We start from the raw sequence: 23739 nt of genomic DNA on the forward strand, positions 1-23739 counted from the left end.
CTAATTACTGACGGTAGCTAATACGATGGAATTGGTAATGCCACTGTATTTCCAAAGCGTAAATCATTCTTTCAGAGAACGTGTCAAAAGCTCACTCGCCACCACACTCGGGCAGGCGCCGTGTCAGTGGTTCATATTTTAATCTACCTTCTGAGAATAAACAACGTTAACAGTCGTCAAGTAGGAAAACACCGCAGTGAGATGGCTCAAACCTCAGGAACTACTCAGTGGCCTGAACAACACCGCGGACCCCGCCCAGGGACACCGGCCATCGGCCCCGGGACACCGGCCACCGGCCCCGGGACACCGGCCATCGGCCCAGGGCCACCGGCCACCGGCCCCGGGACACCGGCCACCGGCCCAGGGACACCGGGCATCGGCCCAGGGACACCGGCCACCGGCCCCGGGACACCGGCCATCGGCCCAGGGACACCGGCCATCGGCCCAGGGACACCGGCCACCGGCCCCAGGACACCGGCCATCGACCCAGGGACACCGGCCATCGGCCCCGGGACACCGGCCATCGACCCAGGGACACCGGCCACCGGCCCAGGGACACCGGCCACCGGCCCAGGGACACCGGCCATCGGCCCAGGGACACCGGCCACCGGCCCCGGGACACCGGCCATCGGCCCAGGGACACCGGCCACCGGCCCAGGGACACCGGCCACCGGCCCCAGGACACCGGCCGTCGACCCAGGGACACCGGCCATCGGCCCCGGGACACCGGCCATCGACCCAGGGACACCGGCCACCGGCCCAGGGACACCGGCCACCGGCCCAGGGACACCGGCCATCGGCCCAGGGACACCGGCCACCGGCCCCAGGACACCGGCCATCGACCCAGGGACACCGGCCACCGGCCCCGGGACACCGGCCACCGGCCCAGGGACACCGGCCATCGACCCAGGGACACCGGCCATCGGCCCCGGGACACCGGCCACCGACCCAGGGACACCGGCCACCGGCCCCGGGACACCGGCCACCGGCCCAGGGACACCGGCCACCGGCCCCGGGACACCGGCCATCGGCCCAGGGACACCGGCCATCGACCCAGGGACACCGGCCACCGGCCCAGGGACACCGGCCACCGGCCCCGGGACACCGGCCACCGGCCCAGGGACACCGGCCACCGGCCCCGGGACACCGGCCACCGGCCCAGGGACACCGGCCATCGACCCAGGGACACCGGCCACCGGCCCCGGGACACCGGCCATCGGCCCAGGGACACCGGCCACCGGCCCAGGGACACCGGCCATCGGCCCAGGGCCACCGGCCACCGGCCCCGGGACACCGGCCATCGGCCCAGGGACACCGGCCATCGGCCCCGGGACACCGGCCACCGGCCCAGGGACACCGGCCACCGGCCCAGGGACACCGGCCACCGGCCCCAGGACACCGGCCGTCGACCCAGGGACACCGGCCATCGGCCCCGGGACACCGGCCATCGACCCAGGGACACCGGCCACCGGCCCAGGGACACCGGCCACCGGCCCAGGGACACCGGCCATCGGCCCAGGGACACCGGCCACCGGCCCCAGGACACCGGCCATCGACCCAGGGACACCGGCCACCGGCCCCGGGACACCGGCCACCGGCCCAGGGACACCGGCCATCGACCCAGGGACACCGGCCATCGGCCCCGGGACACCGGCCACCGACCCAGGGACACCGGCCACCGGCCCCGGGACACCGGCCACCGGCCCAGGGACACCGGCCACCGGCCCCGGGACACCGGCCATCGGCCCAGGGACACCGGCCATCGACCCAGGGACACCGGCCACCGGCCCAGGGACACCGGCCACCGGCCCCGGGACACCGGCCACCGGCCCAGGGACACCGGCCACCGGCCCCGGGACACCGGCCACCGGCCCAGGGACACCGGCCATCGACCCAGGGACACCGGCCACCGGCCCCGGGACACCGGCCATCGGCCCAGGGACACCGGCCACCGGCCCAGGGACACCGGCCATCGGCCCAGGGCCACCGGCCACCGGCCCCGGGACACCGGCCATCGGCCCAGGGACACCGGCCATCGGCCCCGGGACACCGGCCACCGGCCCCGGGACACCGGCCACCGGCCCAGGGACACCGGCCATCGGCCCCGGGACACCGGCCATCGGCCCAGGGACACCGGCCACCGGCCCGCGGCGCCCGGCCCGCACCACGCCGCGGGGGGGGCCGAGCGAGCCGCGCCGGCCGCGCTGCCCCGCGCCCGCGCTGGTTGGGGGCGGTTCGCGGCCGTCCGTGCGCGGCGCCCCCGCGCGCGTGGTTGGCGCCGTTGCCGTGGCAGCGCGGCCGGCGCGGCGAGGCGGGCCCGGGGGCCGTGAGGAGCCGGCCGGGGCCGGACCGCGGTGAGCCGTGAGGGGACAGCGCTGGGAGCCTGTGGGAGGGCCGGGGCCTTCTGCCGTGCTGTGCATCTCGGCCTGATTTATCTAAAACTTTGTTATCTGGGAGTTGGAGCCACACAACCTCACAAGGCAGTGGTTTGGCTAAAAGCGTTGCAACCACTGCTGCATTGGCAGCTCGTTTGATGTTTGTGCCACTTCTTGTGCCACCAACATCCCTAAATCAGCTGTAGGCCAGCGCAGGAATTCTGCTTGGCTTTAAGGTAGTTCCTATCATTTACTCATTCCTCCATACTTCAAATCCTGGGGTGTGTTTTCTCTGCTCCTTAACTGGAGAAAATAGATGCTCTCTTCTAGTTGATGGTCTTAAGTTCTGCAGAAGGATTTACATAAACGCACTCAAAGCTGAGCCACCTTCGTTAAAATTAATCATATGTCCAAGTCTCTCTGTGAGTAAGATGTGAAATGCTCAGCCATGTGGTAATAACTCATTCTAGATGACATGCAGAATTTACTGAATTCTAATAAATAGTAACAACATTTGGGAACAGTTTACTTTATATTGGAGAGCTCCACAAGATTCAAGAGCAAATAGTGTTTGTTGGAGTTGTGCCCAAGTCATTTGGGATGAAGTCATTGTCTAAGTGGATAAATTACATACAGAAGGTTTGTTTTATCACTGAGCTGATTGTTACTAAAAAAAAAAATCAATAAATGGTAGAGTCCTTGCTTTTTGCTAAGAGATTTATCGTAGTTGATACCCAAAATGTGTAACTAGCACAGAGGTGTGTGGTTGTATCCAGTTATTTCACATGCATTAAGTATGTACTGAATGTTGTGAATTCACCTCCAGAGATAGTCACCACTGCTGTAAGTTGTTGGAGATTTGATGTGTAAAACATATCCTTCTTTTTATCAGCCTGGTCATCTGGAAAGAGCTGCCAGCATGGAAGATCATGAGACCAGTTATAGTGAGGGAGAACAGCAAATATCTCCTCTAGTGTTTCTAGAGGAAGAAGAAGAAAGAGGAGAAGAGGAGGAAGAAGAAAGTGAAGAGGAGGAAAAAGAAAGAGAAGAGGAAGAGGAAGAGGAAGAAAGGCAAGAGGAAGAAAAAGAAGATGCAGCTGGTCAGCTCCCTGGCGTGGAAGAACACTGGGAAGGTGAAAATGAATTGTTTTGATAACTCACAAAAAACTGACATTAATGTAAACTTAATGTAAGGTAAACATGTTAGATTGGTGTCCAGAACCTGACAATGCATTATCCTCCCTTGTCCCCCTCCCTGTTCTTTCTGGGGTTTTCCCATGTAAGTGGGATTCTTGGTGACACTCCCACATGAAGGCAGAGAACATCCTCCTGTTCATTTGCAGGTGTACAACAGTCCTGCGTGTTTTTCCATATGAATTTTTTAATGTATGCCACACGAATGCTATAAAATGTCATCTCTGATTCTCCACGCTGTGACTTGACAGCAAGTATAGAAAGCTTTGCATTTTAAAATTCACAGTGTCTTTATTAAGCTGTTGTTTCAATATCTGCTAGAATATGAGCTGGAAGAAGAATTGGCTGGTGGTGGCAAGATGGAAAACAAGGACACTTCTGAAGATGTCGGAGACCAGTCTGATTCTAGCATGTAAATACCTTGTTCCAGTTCAAACAGGAATTTCCTCTGTGGTGTTGAGTGACCAGCTGTGTATGATTGTCTTAAACTAGTTTAAAATGTTCCTGTTAAAATTGTAAACTATTGTTCAGGAACACTAAAATTGCAAACCCAAGGTGGGATCAAGAGGAGCCACAGGCATTTCAAAAACAAAGACACATCATTAGTGCATTAAATGAGGGTATAAATTTTCAACATTAGATATCCAGGTTTGAAAATCCTGGCGTAAGTCCATGCATGCAAACTTCCTGTGCAGTTTGTGTTCGTGTTTATCCTTATTTATAATGGTCTTATTTTAACAGTTCTGCTAGACTAAAACAGAAAGCAAGGATGTAAGGATGTCATACAAACTTCACATAACTACAATTTCTCATTATGTTTCTTTGTTGATTGCGTGTTCCAATTCAAAGGCAAAGCTCAGAACACTCTTTGGGCAACACTGGTAACATTCAGCCTCTGAAGCCTGCAGACAAAATTCGCATCTCAGCCTCACAGAGGAACCTCCAATTGCTCGATGACATGATCTGGGAAAAGGAACTGGTGGTCCAAAAAACCAGGTTAGTGTTTAAGCAAACATAATCCATCAGTACAAATCACCAGCAAATACTGAGATACTGTACCAGTCATAAATACTTGAGTTTATAGAACTGTGTATCTGACAGGAATCCTGGCTGTGAATCTTGCCCCCAAAAAGAAGAGTTTCACTGGGGAGAGAAAAGAACCTACAAAACATAAACGATGTGTTTGTTTCTTGCAGTGACACGCTGAGTGCCTGTCGGCTGCGGAGCAGGATGCTGGCAAAGCAGCTGGATCATGTAGACATGGAAATAGAGAGAGAGGAGGAGGCTGGCAATGTGTAGGTAGAGAGTATTTCTGGATACCAAGGATTACAGGCATCCACTGTGTTCATCTGTGTGTAATTAATGAGATAAGAGCAGAAAGAGGTGGAAACTTGGGAATGGGTAGGAAAGAGGCATATATTTTAAAATGTAACAACAGGTATTAAATCAGCCTAGCCCACTGCTGTCAATTATGTCTGTCAGGGTCTCAGTCTTCTATTCAGTCTGATGAATCAAGGTGCTGTGCCACTCCTGGAGGTCATGGCTTTGCTTCTGGTGATTACTCAGTCAGGATTTATATATATGTGTGTGCACATATTTTTATAAATACACACATACATGAGCCATTTCTTTCTTGTGTTGTTCTGGAATGCAGGAATGCCTTTCAGGAGTAGCTCTGCATACAGGAGCTGCTCTGAAACACTTGTGCTATCAAGTGGGAGGCAATTTACTGTACTCTTCACATTTGGTTTAAATAGAAAGCAGTGGGTGGCTTGTGTACCAGGAGCCAGAGGCTTGTGAACAAACTTCGCAGCTGCATTTCTAACCTGTGCTAATCTCCAGGTTAGAGCAGCGATGAATGAGAGAGAGGAAGGCAGGTTAACTGCCAGAATGGGAGAGCTACTTAAACAAAACTGATGAGTTGATGCAAATGAGCCTCCTGAGGTGGTGCAAGTGGAATCTTGGAGACAGTAACAAAACCCAGCAAAGACAGAAAAGCAGTGTAGTGTTTATCCTTATCACATGGAGAGGTCTAGATATGTAAGAAATAGCAGTTCTCCCAATCTCTTACATTTAGCAAGTGCCTAGAGGAGTGAGAAGGCTTGATAGATTTTTGGCTTATGAAGTTCAAAGTCATTGTGGTTTAGCAATAACACAAATCCTGGCTGCCATTAGCACCACCAATGCCAGTACAGAAATGTTGAAGTTAGAGGAATAACTGCAGGTAGAAGATCCAATTTTCATTTAGAGGATGGGAGTTTATGTTGAGTATAGTCAGGCCACTGTCTGTGGATCCTGTAGTACACTGTCTACTAGTTCTCCTGGGGAGAGAAGGAAAATAACTGTGTGGGAATGCTGCAGTTGTAGGCTCAGTGTATGGAATATTGTAATACCATTTTAACAGCAAAATCGGTCTAGGTTCTCTAGGTTCACCTACGCTTATCTTCATGAATAATACTACTTTCATCAGTCTGAGAAATGAATAGTTGCATTAAGCTACTGGTCAGTGCTTCTGAAATTCTCATCTGGTCCTTTCAACCAGCATGGAAGAGTTTAAAGAAAGCTCTGCCTCAAGAATGGACACGTAGAAGGTTAAACAAGAGGCTGCATAAATTGCTGGGATTCAAATGAATAAATTTGAGCCTTAGAGCTATGCTTTATTCTTGCTGATCTTGCAAGGGGGGCTTTGTTCACATTTCTTTCTGATTGTTTCTCTGTAACGTTACCAGCGCAGCCGTGTCCCGCCTGCAGGCCCTGAGCAGCCGATTGTGCACTGAACTGGAGAGGGAGAAGGAGCTGGAGTTGAGAATTGCTTTGACACTAAAACAAAACTTGTAAGTGAGGGAATGAAAAAAGTGTGAAGGGAATCAATCTTTATTGCATTCTTCATATGCCGTTGGATGGATTCAAAAGTTAATCAATACAGAAATTGCTTGTAAATACTGAAGTAAATAATTTGAGAGCAACTTTTAGCCTGCACTGTTCATTCCTTACAAAGCTGGGTGCTGTGGATCAGACCCCAAGTTAGTTTTGCACATGTAAATAAAGTTTTGATTTTATTATGAGAGGTGCATAAATTGTGACCTGAGCAGGTCTCATTTGAAATGTAAAATAAGCTAGACTAAAGTAAATCTGTCTGTGCATGAGCATAAATACTTGTAATTTATGCCTCTTAGTGTTTTTATAGGGCATATAGGAAAGGATAGAAAATGAGCATGATGGAGACTTTGTAGCAGTACTGTGTATTTTTATGCCAAGCTAATATAGCTGCTTGTAATTGATTGTTCACACATAATAAATTACTTCTTTATACCAGACAGAGTAAAACTGTCTTTTGCAGAAGGCAACAGGTGAGTGTGTTTATATTTTGGTACCACAGGTACATCACAGTACATCAAAGGAGGAACGCAGGCACGAGCTTCTAGCTGTGATTAGCCAAGTGGTTCACCAGGATACAGTGTGTTCTGCTGCAGTGTTGTGTAATAGCTTTTGAATGCTTGACTTGTTTATTGTGTGATTAGCAATACACAGAACAGATTAATGTACTCAGCCCTATCATATCTGGTTCCTCCAGCAAAGCACAGAAGAATAAAAGCTATGTCCTGTCCGTGAAGTTATTTACTGTTGAAGGAAAAGCTATTTTTAGAATTTTTCTTGGTTTTTCATATTTTCTTCTGGGTAAATGGGAGAAACACAGCCTTGAGGTTTATTTTTTTTACCTTTTTTTTGACCAATATTTTTAATGCCTTTAAAAGGGATATGCTATTAGATATGAGCCTTAGTCTGGAACACCCGTGTCAGTAAAAGGGTTTGATTCAAAATGTGTTTTAAAATAATAAAAGAAAACATGGCTACATGTTTATTTTCCCCATTGAGCCTTCCCTACTCAATCTGTTATCTTAAAGTGAAAGAATATCAGTATTTCAGTGAAAACAACTCACACTTTGTTTTAAAGGGTTGAGATGTGGCAGATAAAAACTAAGCAGGGAAAATATGACATCCTCCGTGAACAACTTCAAAAAGATGAGGAGGAGCTACAGATGCAATACCAGGAGGAAAGAGAAGTGAGGATTTGGAAGGAAAAAATAACAGCCCTGCAAGCAGAAGGGAGGCGTCGGACTCAAGAGAAGTAAGAGCCTCTAAGTCAGAGCCTGCTGCCTTTCTTGTTGTATTGGCAGCCAATTCACTACTGCAGGTAGTTCAAATACTGGTGCTACTGAGTGTCTTAGCTGGGTGTGCTTCAGGAATGTCTGATGAGGAAATGGAATTACAATAAGAATTGGCCACTGCCTTGCAGCTATGCAGGTAAAGATTTCTGATCTATGGGAATAAACTTGTTAATGAAAAAAACCTACAAATGCAGGGGTTTTTGTCATAGGAAATGAGGTTTATTGGGTCAGACTAACTGCATATGTCTGCAGTGCTGTTGGCCACCAGGACCTTCTGGACTTACAGCCAAGTCTATGGAGATTTCCTGGAGAGAAAACAGACACCAGGGTGTCAGTTTGTGGCTTTTGTGAAGTTCATCACTTTGTCTGTAATATGGGGGATGTGGGGAGCAGACAAATGTCCTCATTTCAGCACATATTAATAAACTCCCCAACCCCACCCTGAGGTCTCATTGTGTTGGAATCAAGTTTTCCTTAGTCCTGCTGCAACTGTTGGTTTGTCTGTGTTTTGCAGAAGAGAGGAGGAAGCCCAGAGAGAATGTGAAGAAAGAAATAAAAAAATCCTCGAGGATGCCAAAAGGAACCATGAGAAAGCAGTCTGCTTCCTGAGGCAAAGCATGGCAAGGTGGGGCTTCACTCATTTCCTACTGTACATCCTCTGCTGGGCAAGACTTTATCCCCCAGTCTTTGAAAAATAATGATTTTTCTGCAAGGTGTGTCTTTTGTTGCACCTGGAAATCTTGTGACAGGTACAATGTAGCACTGAGATCTTAGAGGGCACAAAAGGACATGGAAAGAAGAAAATCCACTCACTGTCCTAGCATGGCCTCCAGATCCCTGGAGCTGAAGGGATGGTCTTTGTAATGAGGGCTCTGAGCCTTGAGGCATCAGTAATGAAGCATTTTGTATATGTGTGTGTCATTAACTGAAGTAGTGTAATTAAAATCCAGGTTTGAAACCTGCCCTGTGCCATTCAGTGTCCCCTCAGAAATGTGGTAAAAAACCATCAGTCAGGTAAATGGGTTGATGGGCCATTTCTTTGTGCTCATGCTCTGGTTGATTTTAAATTAAATATACTTTCATAAGTTTATGTTTATGTTTTTACTCTGGAGTTGAATTATTTTGCTGCTGAAGAAATGGAACATTTGTTACTTATTTTTACAGATATACAAATATATGCTAATATACAAATATTAGGACTTAATTATAAAATGATGGAAGTAATTGTACTGTTTCTGTGCTGGTTTATTTTTATTAGATGGTATGTACAAACTGATGATAATTAAGAAAAATGAAATCAAATAGATTTTTTTTTCTTGACAAACCTATCAATCTTAATTTTTTCCTAGTTTCCCACTGTATTATCTGGCATATTCCCAGGTTTGATTCCTGCCCACGTATTTCCAATTTGTAGAGTTTTTAGGGTTTATTTTTGGTGTGGGTACATGTGCTTGGCTTGAAAAGTTTGCTACATAATGTTTTGGTATTGGTTACATGAGCAACACCTGAATTCTTTATTTTAGCAGCCAGTCATATGTCATAACATGAAACACATTCTTCATATCCAAAATTTTTAAAAATTAAAGTTGTTGAGCAAAATATTTGAAAATCTGTTGGCACTTGGAGCTCAAGCAGTGCCGTGTTTGGAAGAGTCTCCAACTGTTCCCCTGTGCCCACAGCCAGTGCCCACCAAACTGGGGTTCACAGCAGCAATGCCTGGGGACATTGGCAATCACTCCTTGTCAGCTCAGACGTTCTAATACCAAGAGCTTTCCAGGATGTGAGCCTGAAAGATTTTACTTTGCTTACAGAATTCATGAAAAAAATGCAAAGGAAGAAGTGAAAGCTCAGGAGCATATGGAGAGAAGGATACAAGCTGTGCTTTCCCTGAAAACCAGCATCACTTCCAACAGGGTACTGCTGCTGAGCTGGGATGGGAATGAAGTCACTGACTTGGGAGACTGTTGGGTTCTAATGCAAGTCATGTCAGTTTTCCTTGCAGAACTGTGTGGTGATTTTTGAGCAGATCACTGACCAAATCTCTTGAAACTGGGGGGAGTTTAACTCTTGGAGGGATGGCATGAGATCTGTGTGGGCAGGTTTTGACACTTCTGCTGATGCAATTTATTCTGTCAACAGTCTAGTTGTTCTGGGAGGGGAAGTCTCTGGGAAATAATGCATGCTAAAATAAGTTCTCTGGAAGTTCAGCCAGAAGGATTTCCAGTTATTTGGATCCCAATGCAGAAATATTCCACATGGAGAAAACATATGGAAGAAAAACAGTTATTTAAGAATTTAAATAGTATAAATTAGGAATTTCTGAGCTATGCTGCTTTGCTCTTCTATTTATGTTCTGTAGAATCTGAGGGAATGATCTTAATTTAATCCTGATTTGTTTAGAGCTGTTATCTTTTCACATTCCTTCACAGAGCAGCATTGCAGGGGCAGGCTGGAAGGGTAGAGAAGTAGCCTGGACCTAGTCAGAGCTTTCTGCCTCTCAGCTCCTCATGACTACAGAGAATATTACAAACAATACCTTCTACTTCAGAGACATCCACCACAAATGTATACTTGGATAAGGGGACCAACATTAGATCTCTGGTTTATATTCTTTAACAAGTGCATCAAATATGTAACTGGTTTGTGTGACTTTCATAGGAAAGGCTCCAAACTCTCCAGAATTTGAACAAAGCAAAGGCCTTGGAGGCAAAGAAGGAGGAGATGAAAATGAAGGAAGCCATCCTAGCAGAAGGAGGCAATGTTATCAGGGAAATTTTTCTCCATAAACGTCAGCAAGAGCATGAAAAAAAGAAAGAGTAAGTGTCATATCCATATCAAACTCTCCCTGCTCCCTGGTGCTTATGCAGGAATGTACTGGAGCTCAGTCAGATCCTGAAGGCAGAGCATCTCTGATAGTGCCTGGAGGGAGTGAACTCCCTCTCCCACTCTGTGTGTGACACTTGCACAGTCTGTTCTTGGTGCCCTGAACTCCTGCCTTGGGGCGTTCAGAGCACCAGAGCTCTGTGGGTGTTCCATGATCAACTCCTCCAGGAGGGAAGTTCAGTGACCCTGAACTTGAAACCTGAAGGAACTGTCCTTCTTCCTCCCCTGAACACTGTGAAAGTCTGTATCAGCCTTCTAAAACCCTGTAACTGAGTATATTTAGTCTGCAAAAATGTATAAACAGCCTCTGAATCATTTGGTGTCTTGGCACAAATTATTACTGAGCCCAACGTAAAGACTTGCTGTTTAGCTTAAAGGCTCCAAGGGAACGGTGTTGTAGTGAATAGTGTTGGTAAACAACCATGGTTGGGTTAATATTTCTTACAACTTTGGATTACAGAGCTTTTAGAGAACTGCAGAAATCAAGAAAAATGGAGATTGTGTCTCGAATTTTGCAAGAAAAAGCTTCTATTCACAAGCAGAAAAAAAGTCAGTCCCCTACTAAGGCAATTAAGGCTCGTGGTAAACTTGAGGGTCCTTTACTGCAGAGGCGGGAAGCCTGGCAAAGTGAGGAGACCTGCAAACATGCAGATGGAGAAAAATCACAGGTAATCAAAGGCCTGGGAATGAACTCTCTTTAGATTTTTTCATTTTGTTTTGTTAAAGGTGCAGGTCACTGAATTCTGTTTAAAAATAGCACAGGATGCAACCAAACATGAGACAGTGCAGAACAAGTGGAGAGTAATTCCCCCATCAGATCTTTTAATGTCTGTTAGTTTCCTTTTTCTTGAAGGAAATACAGTAACTTTTAACATAAGAATTTGTCTATATTTAATGTTCTAAGAGGGAATTGATCTAAGTTGTCATCTTTGACCTCTGAACTTTAAAACCTGTCATTTCTGTATTACAAGATCTCCTCAGAAACTGGTAACTGTTGAAGTAACTGTTGTCTAGTAATTTTTAGCTGCATCTTCAAAACTTGTGTTCTTTCACCAAAGTCGTGGCGCTCTCCATCAGTTTGTTCCTTGGCTGGGGAGAGAACTGCTCCCCAGGGAGAGAGTTCTGAGAACAGACCCCAGGATGTGCTCTGGAAAAGTGATGATGAGGACACAGAGAGGGACCAAACCCTCCTAGTACCGGAGTTCCCAGGACTTTGGAGTCGACAATATGATTTGCACAAGGTAAATGTTGTGATATCTCTTGTTAGAAATAGAAAAGAACCTTGCTTAAAACCAATAATTGTGTCTTTTGCAGTTAAAATGCAGCCTTTATGTTATTACATAGATACAGAAATTCAGATGTGAGAATATCATCAGTCATTGCTGTTTGACACTGTTCTGGAGGAGTTAGTTTTCTCAAAGAGAAAACAACACTTCAGGTTTAGTTCAGAAATCTGTAAAGACATAAATCATATTATGTTTAATGTTTGAGTTTAAAAAAACTTCAGAATCGATCAAAAAGAAATCGTGTCAGTACAAATTCCTGTAAGAAGCAGTGGACCATGACTGAAACATTCCAGTGAAGTCAGCTGATTTTTTTCTCAGTGTTTAAGAAGTTGAGGGGGGAAAAAAACCCTTAAAGTGCAAAAAAGCTAATTCTGCCATGAAAAACATGATGTCATAGTGTTGGGTGATGATAAGCTGCAGAACAGACAGCTGAGAATCCATGAAATTCTTCCTGTTGAGGTTGGGAGGCTGAGTTTGACTGGAGAGAGCCAGGAAAAGGCTGGCTGGGTGCTGGAATATTCCTTTTGCAGATTTTTCTACTGGAGCTGCAGATTCTGTGATCACACAGGGCCCTGGTGGTCTTTCTGCACGTTCCTTATCAGGTACCCAAAGCAGAAGATCCAACACGGTTGGCTGTAAGGGCAATGAGAAAAAAAAAGGCTGAGAAAAAAATGGAGGAACTCCAAACTGGAATTCTTCACAAGCAAACTGTGCCTGCTCGGGGACATAAGGGCTGTGCTTTCCACAGCAAACCCAGCTGCATTCATTTCAAGGTCGGTGGCCATTCTGCATGGAATTGTAGAGATGGATCTGCTGTAGGGGTATCCCAGTGTCTTGATCAAAATTCTGTTGCAGTCTTTGATAGGTCTGAAGTGAAATTTGAAGCAGCTCTTGGCTTTTTCTCTAACCATCTCTTAGTTAAGTGATAGATTAAATAAACTAGTTAGTTTTACTATGTAAATTATAAAATACTTCCTATACATAGGGGAGTTTAAATACTGTCAGAAAGGTGAGCAGATGATGAAACCTCCTGTTGCACCGTGTTGTGTGTTTTTTAAAGGGCAGCATGACTGGTACTTGTATATTGTTTGTAAATACATTATTACTGTAAAAGAATGTCCTTAAAGAAGTGGTGACTCCCATGCAGTTAAATTTCAGTTAGTTAACAAGACTGTTAATAACTCTATTGGACCATGAACATGACATCATGTCTCTGACATTCACCTGGTATGTTTGGCATCCCAAGGATTTTGATGTTGGTCAAATCTACAAAAAGAAGATAGTTTTGACAAATGCATCCTACAGTGTTAATTACTGCAGGCTGGTGGGAATCAGTGAATGTCTCAAGGACTTCATCAGTGTTCAGTAAGTAAATTAATTGCAGACTTGTTTTACCTTTGTACCACAACAAGAGCTGGAACCCAATTCTGCAGCAATTGAAATTCCTGCTTGTTGTGGGTTAACCCTGCAGGCAGAGAAACTCCACAGAGCAGCTCTTCACTTCCTCCTCAGTGGGATGGGGAAGAGAACTGGGGGGGAAAAAGTCAAACTTGTGGGTTGAGATAAACACAGTATAATTTGACAGAAAAGGAAGGGAAAAAAGGTAATGAAATAAAGGAAATCAATCGCAGAGCAAAGAGCACTTAAATTGCAATCCTGTGATCTTTCCCATCAATCTATTCCCATAATCCTGCTGACAGGTTATGTAATGAAGCACTGTGTCTAGCTGGGAGATTGAAAATTAATCTCAGTTAAACTATATTGATAATTTTATCTCACTGTTTATAAATAAACAAAAGGAGGTATCCACCAAATGTTTCTTTTTAAGAATTCAGACACCAGCTCTCTCTGGAACTGGTCTGAGCCTTTAAATATATAAAAGGCAAGTTTGTGTGGAAAGTAGTATTTCTCTAAAAAATGAAGTCATGAAAAGAATTTATTTACCTGGGATGCTGTGAAACAAACAAGAAAAATATTGTAGTCTAGCCTAAAACTGAAAAAATGCTAAAGCTCCTGCGTGTAAGTGAAGCTCATGGACAAATAGGAGAGATGGAAGTGAATTCCTTTGGCTTACAGAGAAAGTTCAGCTTTCAACCCTTATAGCTGACCTGGAGAAGCCACCTGTGGGACAGCTTAAGCACACCCCAGTGAATAAACAAGTTGTTTCCCCACTGTAAGTGATTTCTTACTCCAGAGCTCTTCTCCCAGCTCACTGCCCACTGTGCTTGTGGGGATAAACCACACATGGAATTTCTGGATTGTCTGATAAGGACAGGATGGTCCAAGGTGAAGCCATTCCTTGCCCACTCTGTCCCCACAAGAGTCCACCAGAATGTGAACAGAGAGTTCTTGACTGAACAGCATCCCTGGAGAGCTGTGAGTCTGGATCCAGCTGCTGTAGGTGGATTGGGAAAGGTGTGGAGCACTTCATTCCCAGACTGATGGAGATGGGTAATTGACCAGGACACAACAGAGCCCTTCAGCTCCTAAACCTGCTCTGGTGCTTGACTCAATGTGTAGCTCGTGGTTGTTTCAAAATGATGTGCATGGATTTAATTTTGACCCACTTACAAACGTGTTTAATTTCTGTGACAAAGCCTGAAGCCACTAATCTGAAAAAATGAGGGTTTCCTGCTCTCAAATATTGATTTTTTTGTTCTCATTTAGTGTGCTGGACAATTGCATATGGTAAATCAGCACCTCTGGTTTGTGAACAAAAATTAAACAATGCTTTCAGAAAGGCCTAAGTCTTTCCTTGCTATAATTGCCTTTCAAAGTACTTTCCAAATGGAAATGAAACATCAAGAGTTGTGAATGATTTTTCAATGTCTGATGAATTAATTAACTTTTTAAAAATAAATTGGTTACCCATACATTTGCCAGCTGGATAGCTAGCAAAAATAATCTAAGATTTTATTCTCCATTGTCATATCATTAATAATTTGACCAGCAGAGCACAGACCTGTGGACACTGATCCTACACTGTATAAAGCTTATCTCAGGTAGAACCAGACATAAATTGTTTGTTACAAAATAGTTTTGCCAAGTATTTTGAGAACTCCCAGCACGTCTACACTGTCATGGTGTCACTGTCCTCGAAATCAGTGCCCAGGTATTTACAGACATAACACTTGAGAGCTGTTATCAGTGACAGGCACCATATTTGCTGATAAAAAGCTTTATTCTAGTGGTTAAAATGAGCATTATTACACCCCATGCAATGGGAGCCTCTGCTTAGCAGAGTGGTTCTGTGTGGGTTTGTGTGCTTGGCAGTTCGTGCTCTAAATCAGAACTATTTTATCAAGGTAACATTTGAAATAAAGAACCATTCCTTAAAGTCTTTCTCAGGAGAAAATGCCAGGGATATGTTCAGAGGTGCTTACTCCCTGTCCACATTTTAAGCTCCTGAATTCTGAAGTGTGTTTCCCCTTTTGAAAATGTTTCCTCTTGCTTTAGCTTGAGTTTAATTTTGTTTTGATAAAACTGTGAAGGGCGAGTGTGTTCTGTGTCTCACTTGGCTTCGGGGCTCCCATGGCTGACAACACTTCCTTATCTCCTCTGGCTCCTCTGCCAGGCAGAGCAGATCTCCAGGAGTGCCTCAATAATTTCATTTACAGTGCAGCTGTGAGATGTCTTGTCTTCTGATGGGCATTTTCCTTGCCTCACACAGACCATGAAATGAGTGGCAGATTCTATTCAAGATAATTTTGATACAGCTGGCAGCAAGCAGCACTTTCTCTAATCATCTGCAGCTCCCTCCTTGGGTTTTTCCTCTTCATTTTGTGTTTGGACAGGGGAGATGTTACAGAGCAGCATTAAAATGGATAATGGGAGAAATTGCTTCCCAATTATCTGACTGGGCAGTTCAACCTGTTCTTGCTGATTTTGAACCTCAGCTTCACCTCCTTGGCTACAGTCCCTGTCTTGCCTTTTAAAAGCACTTGAAGTCTTTCTGAATAAAACCTTCACGAAGAATCAGCCTTTGTTGTTTCCCAGTTGCAGCAGGGTTCTGTAGCCTTTCATTAATCTGTCACTCATTCTGACTTTTCTGATAATTAGTCCAAGTGAGGGGGAAAAAAAATATGCCATTTTTGCCAGAGCAAGAGCTGGGTGTTCCCTCCACAGCTTTAATTTGGAGTTTTGTGTTAATTATCTCCACAGTTTTGACCCACCTGGCAAAGTGTCTTCTGGGATGTCCTGTGAATTCCTGGTAACATTTAAGTCAATGGTAAGTGCACAATGAGGAGAATCCTAGTATAGGCCACTAGACTGATTAAAAACATCATAATTGAATTTCTTAACTGCTAACAAGGAAACTAATTACATTTTTAGAAGAACTACTGTTGTAGCTGTATGCATGTTCAAGATCTGATAAATTGTATTAAGGCAAATTCTGAGGGCATGTTTGGAAAAATGCCTCCAAATGAGAGCAAGTTTCCAAATATTTAGAATATTGCCCAGCTAAAGTTAACCAGGCTGTCACAAAGACTGTCTTAAAGTAGAAACATAGAATCAGTAAAGATGCATTTTAATATGGTACTCAAAGAATGAGTGAAAAGATTTTTCATTGGGGTTTTTTCTTTTGTTTTCTAGATAAATGAAGGGCTAGAAGGAGAAGTCATGTTTATGGCCCAGACAGGTCCTTTTTCTGTTCCACTGAAATGCACAGTCAAGACGTGCATTGTAAGGGACTTCTTTTGAGCATATGGATAATATAATTATTATTATAAAAAGCGGATGCTCATTTAATTGACATTAGTGCTATGTAGGCCAGTGGTAATTAATGGTTTATCTTCTCACAGCTGGCTCTGGATAAAGAGCTCATTGACTTTGGCAGCCTTGTGGTGGGAGAGACGATTTCACGGACCATCAGCCTGACAAACAGCGGGGCTTTGGGAACCAGATTCAAAGTTCAGACGTCAGCAGGTGCCACAAGTACCCTCAGAGCAGCAGTAAAATCTGCTCCTGCAAGAGTGGTGGGTTCAAAAGCACTTCCCTAAAGGAATAGAAATGCTCTGCTTTGGGAAGTGTGGTGGAGTTGCAGAGTCACAGAGCAGCTCAGGTCAGAAAGGACTTGAGAAGATCCTCTGGTCCAACCTTTAGTACATTTGGGTTGTTATGAATATAATCTGTTAGACCCAAATATTAGAAGATAAAAACAATTATTTTGTGAGGAGTGGGGAAACCAACAATGCTGATTTTTAAAGTACTTTATTTATGCCATGATTCCTATTTTCTCCACATTCATGACAATTAGGAGAAAATACTTCAGTTAAAAGAGGAGATTCTGACAGAGTTGTTAAAATCTCAACTCCTGCAAGTCAGAAACATATGAACTGGTGCAAAACTAGCAATAAAGTGAGGGGTGTGATAGAGAGGGCTGGTTGCAGCAGACTTAGTTTTGACATAGAACTTCCTGGGTTTCCACTAGAAAAATGTTGGTTCTGCTAATTGTCAAGTAACTGGCACTACACTGCATTGCTCCTGTTACATTATTTACCTGTTTGGGGCAACCAGCAAAACTTCAATCTGCTCATTGATAAAGGTCTAGTGGAATGTGCAGTTCTTGGAAAGTGCAACACATTTCTCCATTTATAATGTGGAACTGTTGCAAGAAAGCACAAGTCTGATTTGCATAAAACTTTTGCTGGAAAGAACTGGAGCTGGTGCAAGGCAGAGGAACAGCCATGGGAGAAAATCCTTTGCTGTGTTTCCTAATAGGTCACTCAACATTCCAGTGCCTGTGACCCTGAAGAGGAAAGCAGTGTGAGTCCAGTGGCAGCTGGGGATCAAAACAAGGACTGTGCAGCCCAGGAGCCCAAGAGCAGCAGTGCCATGGGTGAGGTGATGCTTTGGGACATGGCCCTGTACTTCCCCAAGTTTTATCCATCTGTAGTCTCCTGTCATGAACTGTGCAATTCAGTTTGCAAAGTTACTCAGTAAATTAAGTAGCTCATCACTCTGGGAGTAATGTTATATTTCTTTGTATGCTGCCTCACAGAAAATGACTAAAAATAATGTCCTGACACCATTATATCAAAAGCAGCAGAGAACCTCACTGCTCATTAGTGATCAACAATTCAGTCTCAGAAGAACACAGAACCCAACCAGCTTCAGAAATTGCAAAATTGTTAACATCATCCTTGTCTCAGCAACTGAATCCCCACTTCTCAGAATAGCAATCCACATGACAGGTTTATTTTTATAGTCTGTAATTCTAGGAACAAGGAAGCAGAAAGATGAACCTCCTCAGACATTTTCCATCTCATTCCTAATGTTTACTATGTGCTTAATAAAATCCAGTCTTACAGAAGAAAGACTTAATTTCTTTCTTATCTATGTTCTTTAACATTTCTTCCCAATATTGATCATTTCAATTTCAGGAAGTTGAAAGTTCCATGAAAAGGTTGTGAGTGGTTTTTACAGGTCCTTCTGGCTGCATTATCCCACTGAAGTTGCTCTTGAAGCCCAACCCCACTTCCAGCTGACTCTGCATTTTGGATGTACCAGTCTCCAATACAGACCTTGTCCCAATGAACCTTTAATGTTGTTACTCAGTAGTGGAAGGCTCAGGTGCCTCAGGTAGAATTCCAAACTAGACTAAAGCTGGATGGCCAAAAGAATATTTCCTTCCAGACATTCCAATTTTCCCATCACTGCTATACATGCCTGGATTTGCAATATTGACCCAAATTAATGTACTTGTGCATTGTTGGATTTTTTTTGATCACACACATCCAGCATTTTGTTGTGTTTTGTGTTTGTTTCTTTCCCCAGAACAACTTGGCCAAGGAGAATTAAATACCAGATCAGATCTGGACACAGACAATGCAGATAATTTAGTGGAACTTTCTCCCAAAGAAATACCAGTTGAAATTATGCTTGGAAAGGTAATGAATATCCTGAGATCCAGACAAGATTTCACTAGGTTGAGCCTACATCAAATAAATTGCTCTGGTGAGAAATGCTTAAGTACATGGTCATTCCAAGCTCACTGGACATCACTGTGTCACAGTTAATTCTTAAAATGAAATCACAGCACACTTTTCCCCTTTCCTTTGATCTATAGAGACATATTTGAGCTGAAAGGTTCTGTGCACATTCCCATTTCCCAGTGTTTAACTCTTTTTTTCTGCTGTGTGGTTCTGTGGTTAAACAAGGTCTGGTGACAACACACAAGGAGGTGCAGGAAGAATATCTGGGAAATGTCAGATTTGAGCCATATTAATGTTCTGATTTTTCCTGTGCATAGTGAGTTCAATTTAGTTACAAACCAGGTGTAGCAGAGTGAGTCTAGTGAGTATGCACAGCCTCTTTATTTCAGTGCAATTCCTAGAGTTTCATTGTTGTTGTTCAGGTAACTGAGGGTGAGATTGGACCCTTCAGCTCAGTGAAAATTCCAGTCCTGTTTGTCCCAGCTGTCCCTGGAGATGTGAGGGCAGAGTTTGTGATTGTGTTGGACAACCCAGACTGCAAACCAGTGAGTGACCTGCTTCAAAACGTGTGGAGTAGTTTAAAATCTTCTGATTGGTGCTTTTCTCAAGAATTATGTATTAGGTAGTTTGATGGGAGGTAACTCTCTAAGTCATAGCTCTTATTTCTGCTGCAGGATGTTTATTAAACCTGCTCATTCTCTTAAATTTCTATGCAAATAATCCTGATATTCCCATTTTATCAGGCATCATATTGGAAAACATCTCATGTCCTGGAAACAAATGTGGAAGTATTCTCCCTTATTCCCAACCCACATAGTTTATTTTCTTTCTGATCTATCAGAATTGGAATTATTTAGCAGGCAGTAGTGAAGCTGATGTGTGAAAGCTGGAAGAGATGACAACTTTAGTTACCACTTCAGCATATTGTGATTCTAAATTTTATTGAAAGCCAAATTCTGCTTGGAAAAGTTCATAGAAGCTTGCCAAAAAATAAAGACAAACTTCCCAGAAGCTCAGTAGCCAGTCTTGGCTCTCCCTCAGGCTGCAGAAGGAGCTGCAGACACCTGCTGAGGCTCCTGTGGGCACCTTCTCCTCCAGGATCAGCTTTTCCGGGGCTGAGCTCTGTGGGCCCTGGTGCCAGAGCCGGGTCACTGCAGGAAGCACAGCCCTGTGCTGCCTTCACTGCATTTCTGTGCTGGCTGAACGAGCTGCAGCCCCGGGGGAGCCTGGATTGGGGCCCATTCACTTCAGCTAAAGCCACTTCAAATACTTCTTTTCAGTATCATGGGCAGATGCTCTTCTTTCATGTTCCCTGTCAGAGAATCCAAACCAAAGTATAATTGTGTTTTTCTGCTGGGGCACTGTAACATCTTGGGTTTACTTTGCAGATGATTTTCCTAGGTCTGCCTAATTAAAGAACCTGTTGCAATATGAATAATAAAATATTTTATTCTGCTGTATTTATAGCAGAAATTCTTGCTGTAAGTCATTGAGACCCTGAGACTAACAGAACTAATCCCCTGCCATTCCTGCCCTGCCAGCTGAACTTCAGTGCCATTGGAGTTTCTGTGGATGTGCCCATCTGGGTGCCCCAGCCCAGCGTGGACCTCAGGATCTGCCTGTACGAGCGGCTGTACCAGGACAGCGTCGAGGTGCGGAGCAGGTGAGCTGCCCTGGGGGTGGCTCTGGCCTTGGCACTGCAGGGGCACATCCTGAAAGCCCTCTGGGCTCTGGAAATTGGGCTTGGGCATCCTGCAATCCCAGACCCCCAACACCAGCCCGAGCTGTGAAGTATCCACACACCTTCTCACTCCTACCAGATTCCCTGTGTTGTTCCTGTTCTTAGGGAGAGCTGTGAAACCCCTAGGGAACAGCAAATCCACACCTCATGTGGAATTTGCACACTAAACGTTTAGGGAGATTAAATGTGTCTAAAATTAAGTGCACATTGGGTTGATTTAGCCAGGAAATTTTATGTAAGAATATTTTGTTGTTTCTCAGCTATTTTGCATTCAGTTAAAGTCCTGGGGGGGCTTACGGTGTGCAAGCCAGTTTCATGCCAGCTGTGCTTTTTATTGGGAGTCTTTCCAGACCTGGGATTAGATGCTGGATAAATCATGTCAGTCCTATTGCATTCACTCTAAAATGGGAAAGGTGCAGCTTTTCCTGACCTGTGCAGGCCTTAAGCACTGCACTGGAGGGACAGATCCCTCTGGTTACCCAGAGGGTGACCAGACAGTGACTGACAGGGGAAAAATATCTGGGTGTTTCAGAGTCCAAGTCAGTCATGTCTGAGGACTGGTTCTGTTTGCACTGTGATATAAAGGGAATATTCCAGCTCCTTGGCTTCTGGAGATTTCCTGCTATTAAAAAGCAGTTATGAGAACATTTAATTGTCTTCAGGTGCTGGGTGTCTTCCCTTCACCTAATGCAGTCACTATGGAATTCTTATTTTAACAATTTGCATTTCTTAGAGGCTATTTCAATAGGATTGGGTGGGTTTGTGGGAGGGTGGGGGAGAGATTGGTTCTGCGGAAGGCATCCATTCTAAACCTCTTACCAGAATTAAAGACTGCAGAGATTCTTCACAGTTGGAAAGAAATGAGTAAAGCTGTTATCTCAGAAATTCAGCTTACAGATATGACAAGCACAAGTTGTTATGTAAGTGATTTTACTTGGTCTAGATAACCCAGGGATAAAACTTATAAGTATAGAAGCAGAATAAGTCTCCTAATAAAACTTAAGAGTTCAAGGGGATCCCAAAGATAGAAGCTGTCAAATTGCTTAGGGCAAAACTTCTTAACTGAGGGAAAAATCCTGCTGATCCTTTGCCAAGTTTCACTAAATTAAGAGCACTTAATCTGTAGTAGCCTGTCCTTGGCACCTTGGCAAGTCAAGGCTTTGATTTATCACACAATTTCCATAATTAGGAAAAATTGCCTGTTATACAGTCAGGTGGGCTGGAATTCAGTGTATTTCATGTGCAGGAATATAATGTGTCAACTCTTTATCCTGCAAAAGTGGATTGATTTCATCCTGTTGTGGCCTGAGCAGTTTCTCCCTCCAGGAGCTCCTGACACTTCCCTGTGGTGTGTCAGGAGGAGGATTCCTCCTGGAGCCTGCCTGTGTCCCACTGGCTGTGACTTGTAGGCTGTGGCACAAGGGGAAGATAAAGTTTCCAAGTGAGTCAGATACTTCTGGCACTGGAATGTCCCAGCAAACTCTGGTGAATTGTAAAATATTGTTAATACTGGTTTTGTTCTGGGTTTTTGGTTTGGGTTTTTTTCTGGTCATGAAGACCCTGGTAATCAGGCAGCATAAATAAGCAGCATAAAGGGTGAAAGTGTCTTATCAGAATCATGTTCAATAGAAATCATTTTGAAAAGTAATTTCTTTGGCAGGTTATAATCTGCACTGATTTAATGAAGTAGTATATAATTCTCTTAGATTGTCAACAGTCAGAAATCATTGCAGGCTCCCAACCCCACTTGCTGTAGCTGTTGATTTAGAGGAGACCATCTGGCCTGACAGCTTGGAAACCAGTCCAGGGGAAGGAGAATGACAAGCTGAAATATTTGTAAATTGCTCGGCAATTTTGCACTTAGGCATAAAATTCCAAAGCAGGGGATGATCCATGGCTACTGCTGTGCTATGATGGGGCCAGAATTCAGTAGACAGGCAGAGGATTCCTGGCTTCCAGTGTACCATTCCTAGGGCAAATTGATCCCAAGGTTTAGCAGAGGAGCTGGCAGGACCAGCTCAGCCACGCTGTGACTTCCAGCCCTGCAGAATCTCTGCTGGTGGAGGACAGGTTACATCTGTTTAAAGCAGCCACCAGGGTTCAGTCATCCTATTGATCCAGATAGAGCCAGTGTATGTTAGGAGCAAATAATTTGCTGGTATTTCACAACAGCTTGGCCTTGACTCCCCCCGACCTGACTTAGCACTGTGCTGAGCTCTGACAGTTCTGTTTGGATCAGTCTGTGCACTGTTTGCACTGCAGCTGGGTTTGTTACAGAACTTCCAAGTCTTGTTTTCTGTACTTAAAAGAGAACACAACTGTGTGAACTTGCTGTAGCAGCTTTCCATGCCCATCATTTTCAAAGGAAGCTTGGGATTGTTCTGATTACAAAGCAGGGGTGGGGGCAGGAGGGCTCAGACTCCAGAGTCGCTGAAGTGGCCTCAAAGCCACCTGAGCACGTCTGATGTGTTTGCAGAGCAACAACCACGCTGCGTTTGAAGTTTGAGGTGTGCAGAGAATTGAGCAAGCACATGGAGCTGCTTCCAAAAACAGGCTACATCCAGGCTCAGTCATCCTTCAGTGCACAGCTCAGGTTCCTGCCCAGGTAACCAACATTAATCCAACTCTAATCTCTCAGGATTTCAGACAGTGTCAGTGGAAAAGCTGAGCAGGGTTGTTGTTCCCTCCTGCTGTCCAGGCTTGACCTCGCAGTGCTGCTGCAGTGCAGGTCTGGTCTCCCCCCTGTCCCCCTGGAAGCTGCCAGATGCTCCAGGAGGAAATGAACTTGGCTGCCGGGGCTGTGAGGCAATGCCCTCCCTGTGGTGGCAGCAGCGCTGTGACAATCCGAGCTCTCGCATTCCTGGTAGGCTGCTCCCGTTCTGTGGGAAGCTATTCTTGTCCAGGAGGGAGGTTATTGAGGCAGGTGGCTGCTTCATGGATCACTGATTGAATAATTTCTGACAAGAACTCCTGTGCTTGCTAATTACGGTGAGAGTGGTTGGGCTTCCTGTCCATATCCCTCCTCCCCAGGTACATTTTTCTCCAAATGATGAAGGTATTGATCTTGAATTTCACATGGTGTTTTATGTAACATCTCATGATGCTAAAAGCTTTATCCCAGCAAATTTTGCATCTCCATTTTATGATACATCTACA

General features: G+C 45.0%; 2 protein-coding genes across 8 annotated transcripts in view; both read left to right on the forward strand.

Moving 5' to 3' along the window:
* Window positions 1-201: 201 nt before the first annotated feature.
* Window positions 202-2358, forward strand: LOC138121578 (nascent polypeptide-associated complex subunit alpha, muscle-specific form-like). Its single transcript, XM_069035235.1, has one exon. The coding sequence runs from the start codon at window positions 202-204 to the stop codon at window positions 2356-2358; it is 2157 nt and encodes a 718-aa protein (XP_068891336.1).
* CFAP74 (cilia and flagella associated protein 74) overlaps window positions 2289-23739 on the forward strand; it is a 36805-nt gene continuing 15354 nt past the window's right edge. For 5 of the 7 annotated variants that reach the window (XM_069035023.1, XM_069035027.1, XM_069035025.1 and 2 more), the window contains exons 1-22: window positions 2289-2354; window positions 3268-3508; window positions 3891-3981; window positions 4419-4565; window positions 4766-4864; window positions 6299-6403; window positions 7525-7698; window positions 8253-8363; window positions 9550-9652; window positions 10397-10554; window positions 11082-11289; window positions 11680-11862; window positions 12510-12680; window positions 13154-13272; window positions 16069-16135; window positions 16501-16590; window positions 16710-16883; window positions 17629-17746; window positions 18685-18797; window positions 19265-19387; window positions 20384-20505; window positions 23060-23188. In XM_069035023.1, coding sequence (XP_068891124.1) covers window positions 3295-3508; window positions 3891-3981; window positions 4419-4565; window positions 4766-4864; window positions 6299-6403; window positions 7525-7698; window positions 8253-8363; window positions 9550-9652; window positions 10397-10554; window positions 11082-11289; window positions 11680-11862; window positions 12510-12680; window positions 13154-13272; window positions 16069-16135; window positions 16501-16590; window positions 16710-16883; window positions 17629-17746; window positions 18685-18797; window positions 19265-19387; window positions 20384-20505; window positions 23060-23188 — 2819 coding nt within the window. In that variant the 5' untranslated portion in view covers window positions 2289-2354; window positions 3268-3294. Of the gene's footprint in view, window positions 2355-3089; window positions 3170-3267; window positions 3509-3890; window positions 3982-4418; window positions 4566-4765; window positions 4865-6298; window positions 6404-7524; window positions 7699-8252; window positions 8364-9549; window positions 9653-10396; window positions 10555-11081; window positions 11290-11679; window positions 11863-12509; window positions 12681-13153; window positions 13273-16068; window positions 16136-16500; window positions 16591-16709; window positions 16884-17628; window positions 17747-18684; window positions 18798-19264; window positions 19388-20383; window positions 20506-23059; window positions 23189-23739 lie in introns of those variants that run through there. The other 2 variants (XM_069035024.1, XM_069035026.1) reach the window with 2 other exon arrangements.

Source organism: Aphelocoma coerulescens, chromosome 21 (assembly GCF_041296385.1).
Source record: "Aphelocoma coerulescens isolate FSJ_1873_10779 chromosome 21, UR_Acoe_1.0, whole genome shotgun sequence".
In the NCBI taxonomy this organism is placed as follows: domain Eukaryota; kingdom Metazoa; phylum Chordata; class Aves; order Passeriformes; family Corvidae; genus Aphelocoma; species Aphelocoma coerulescens.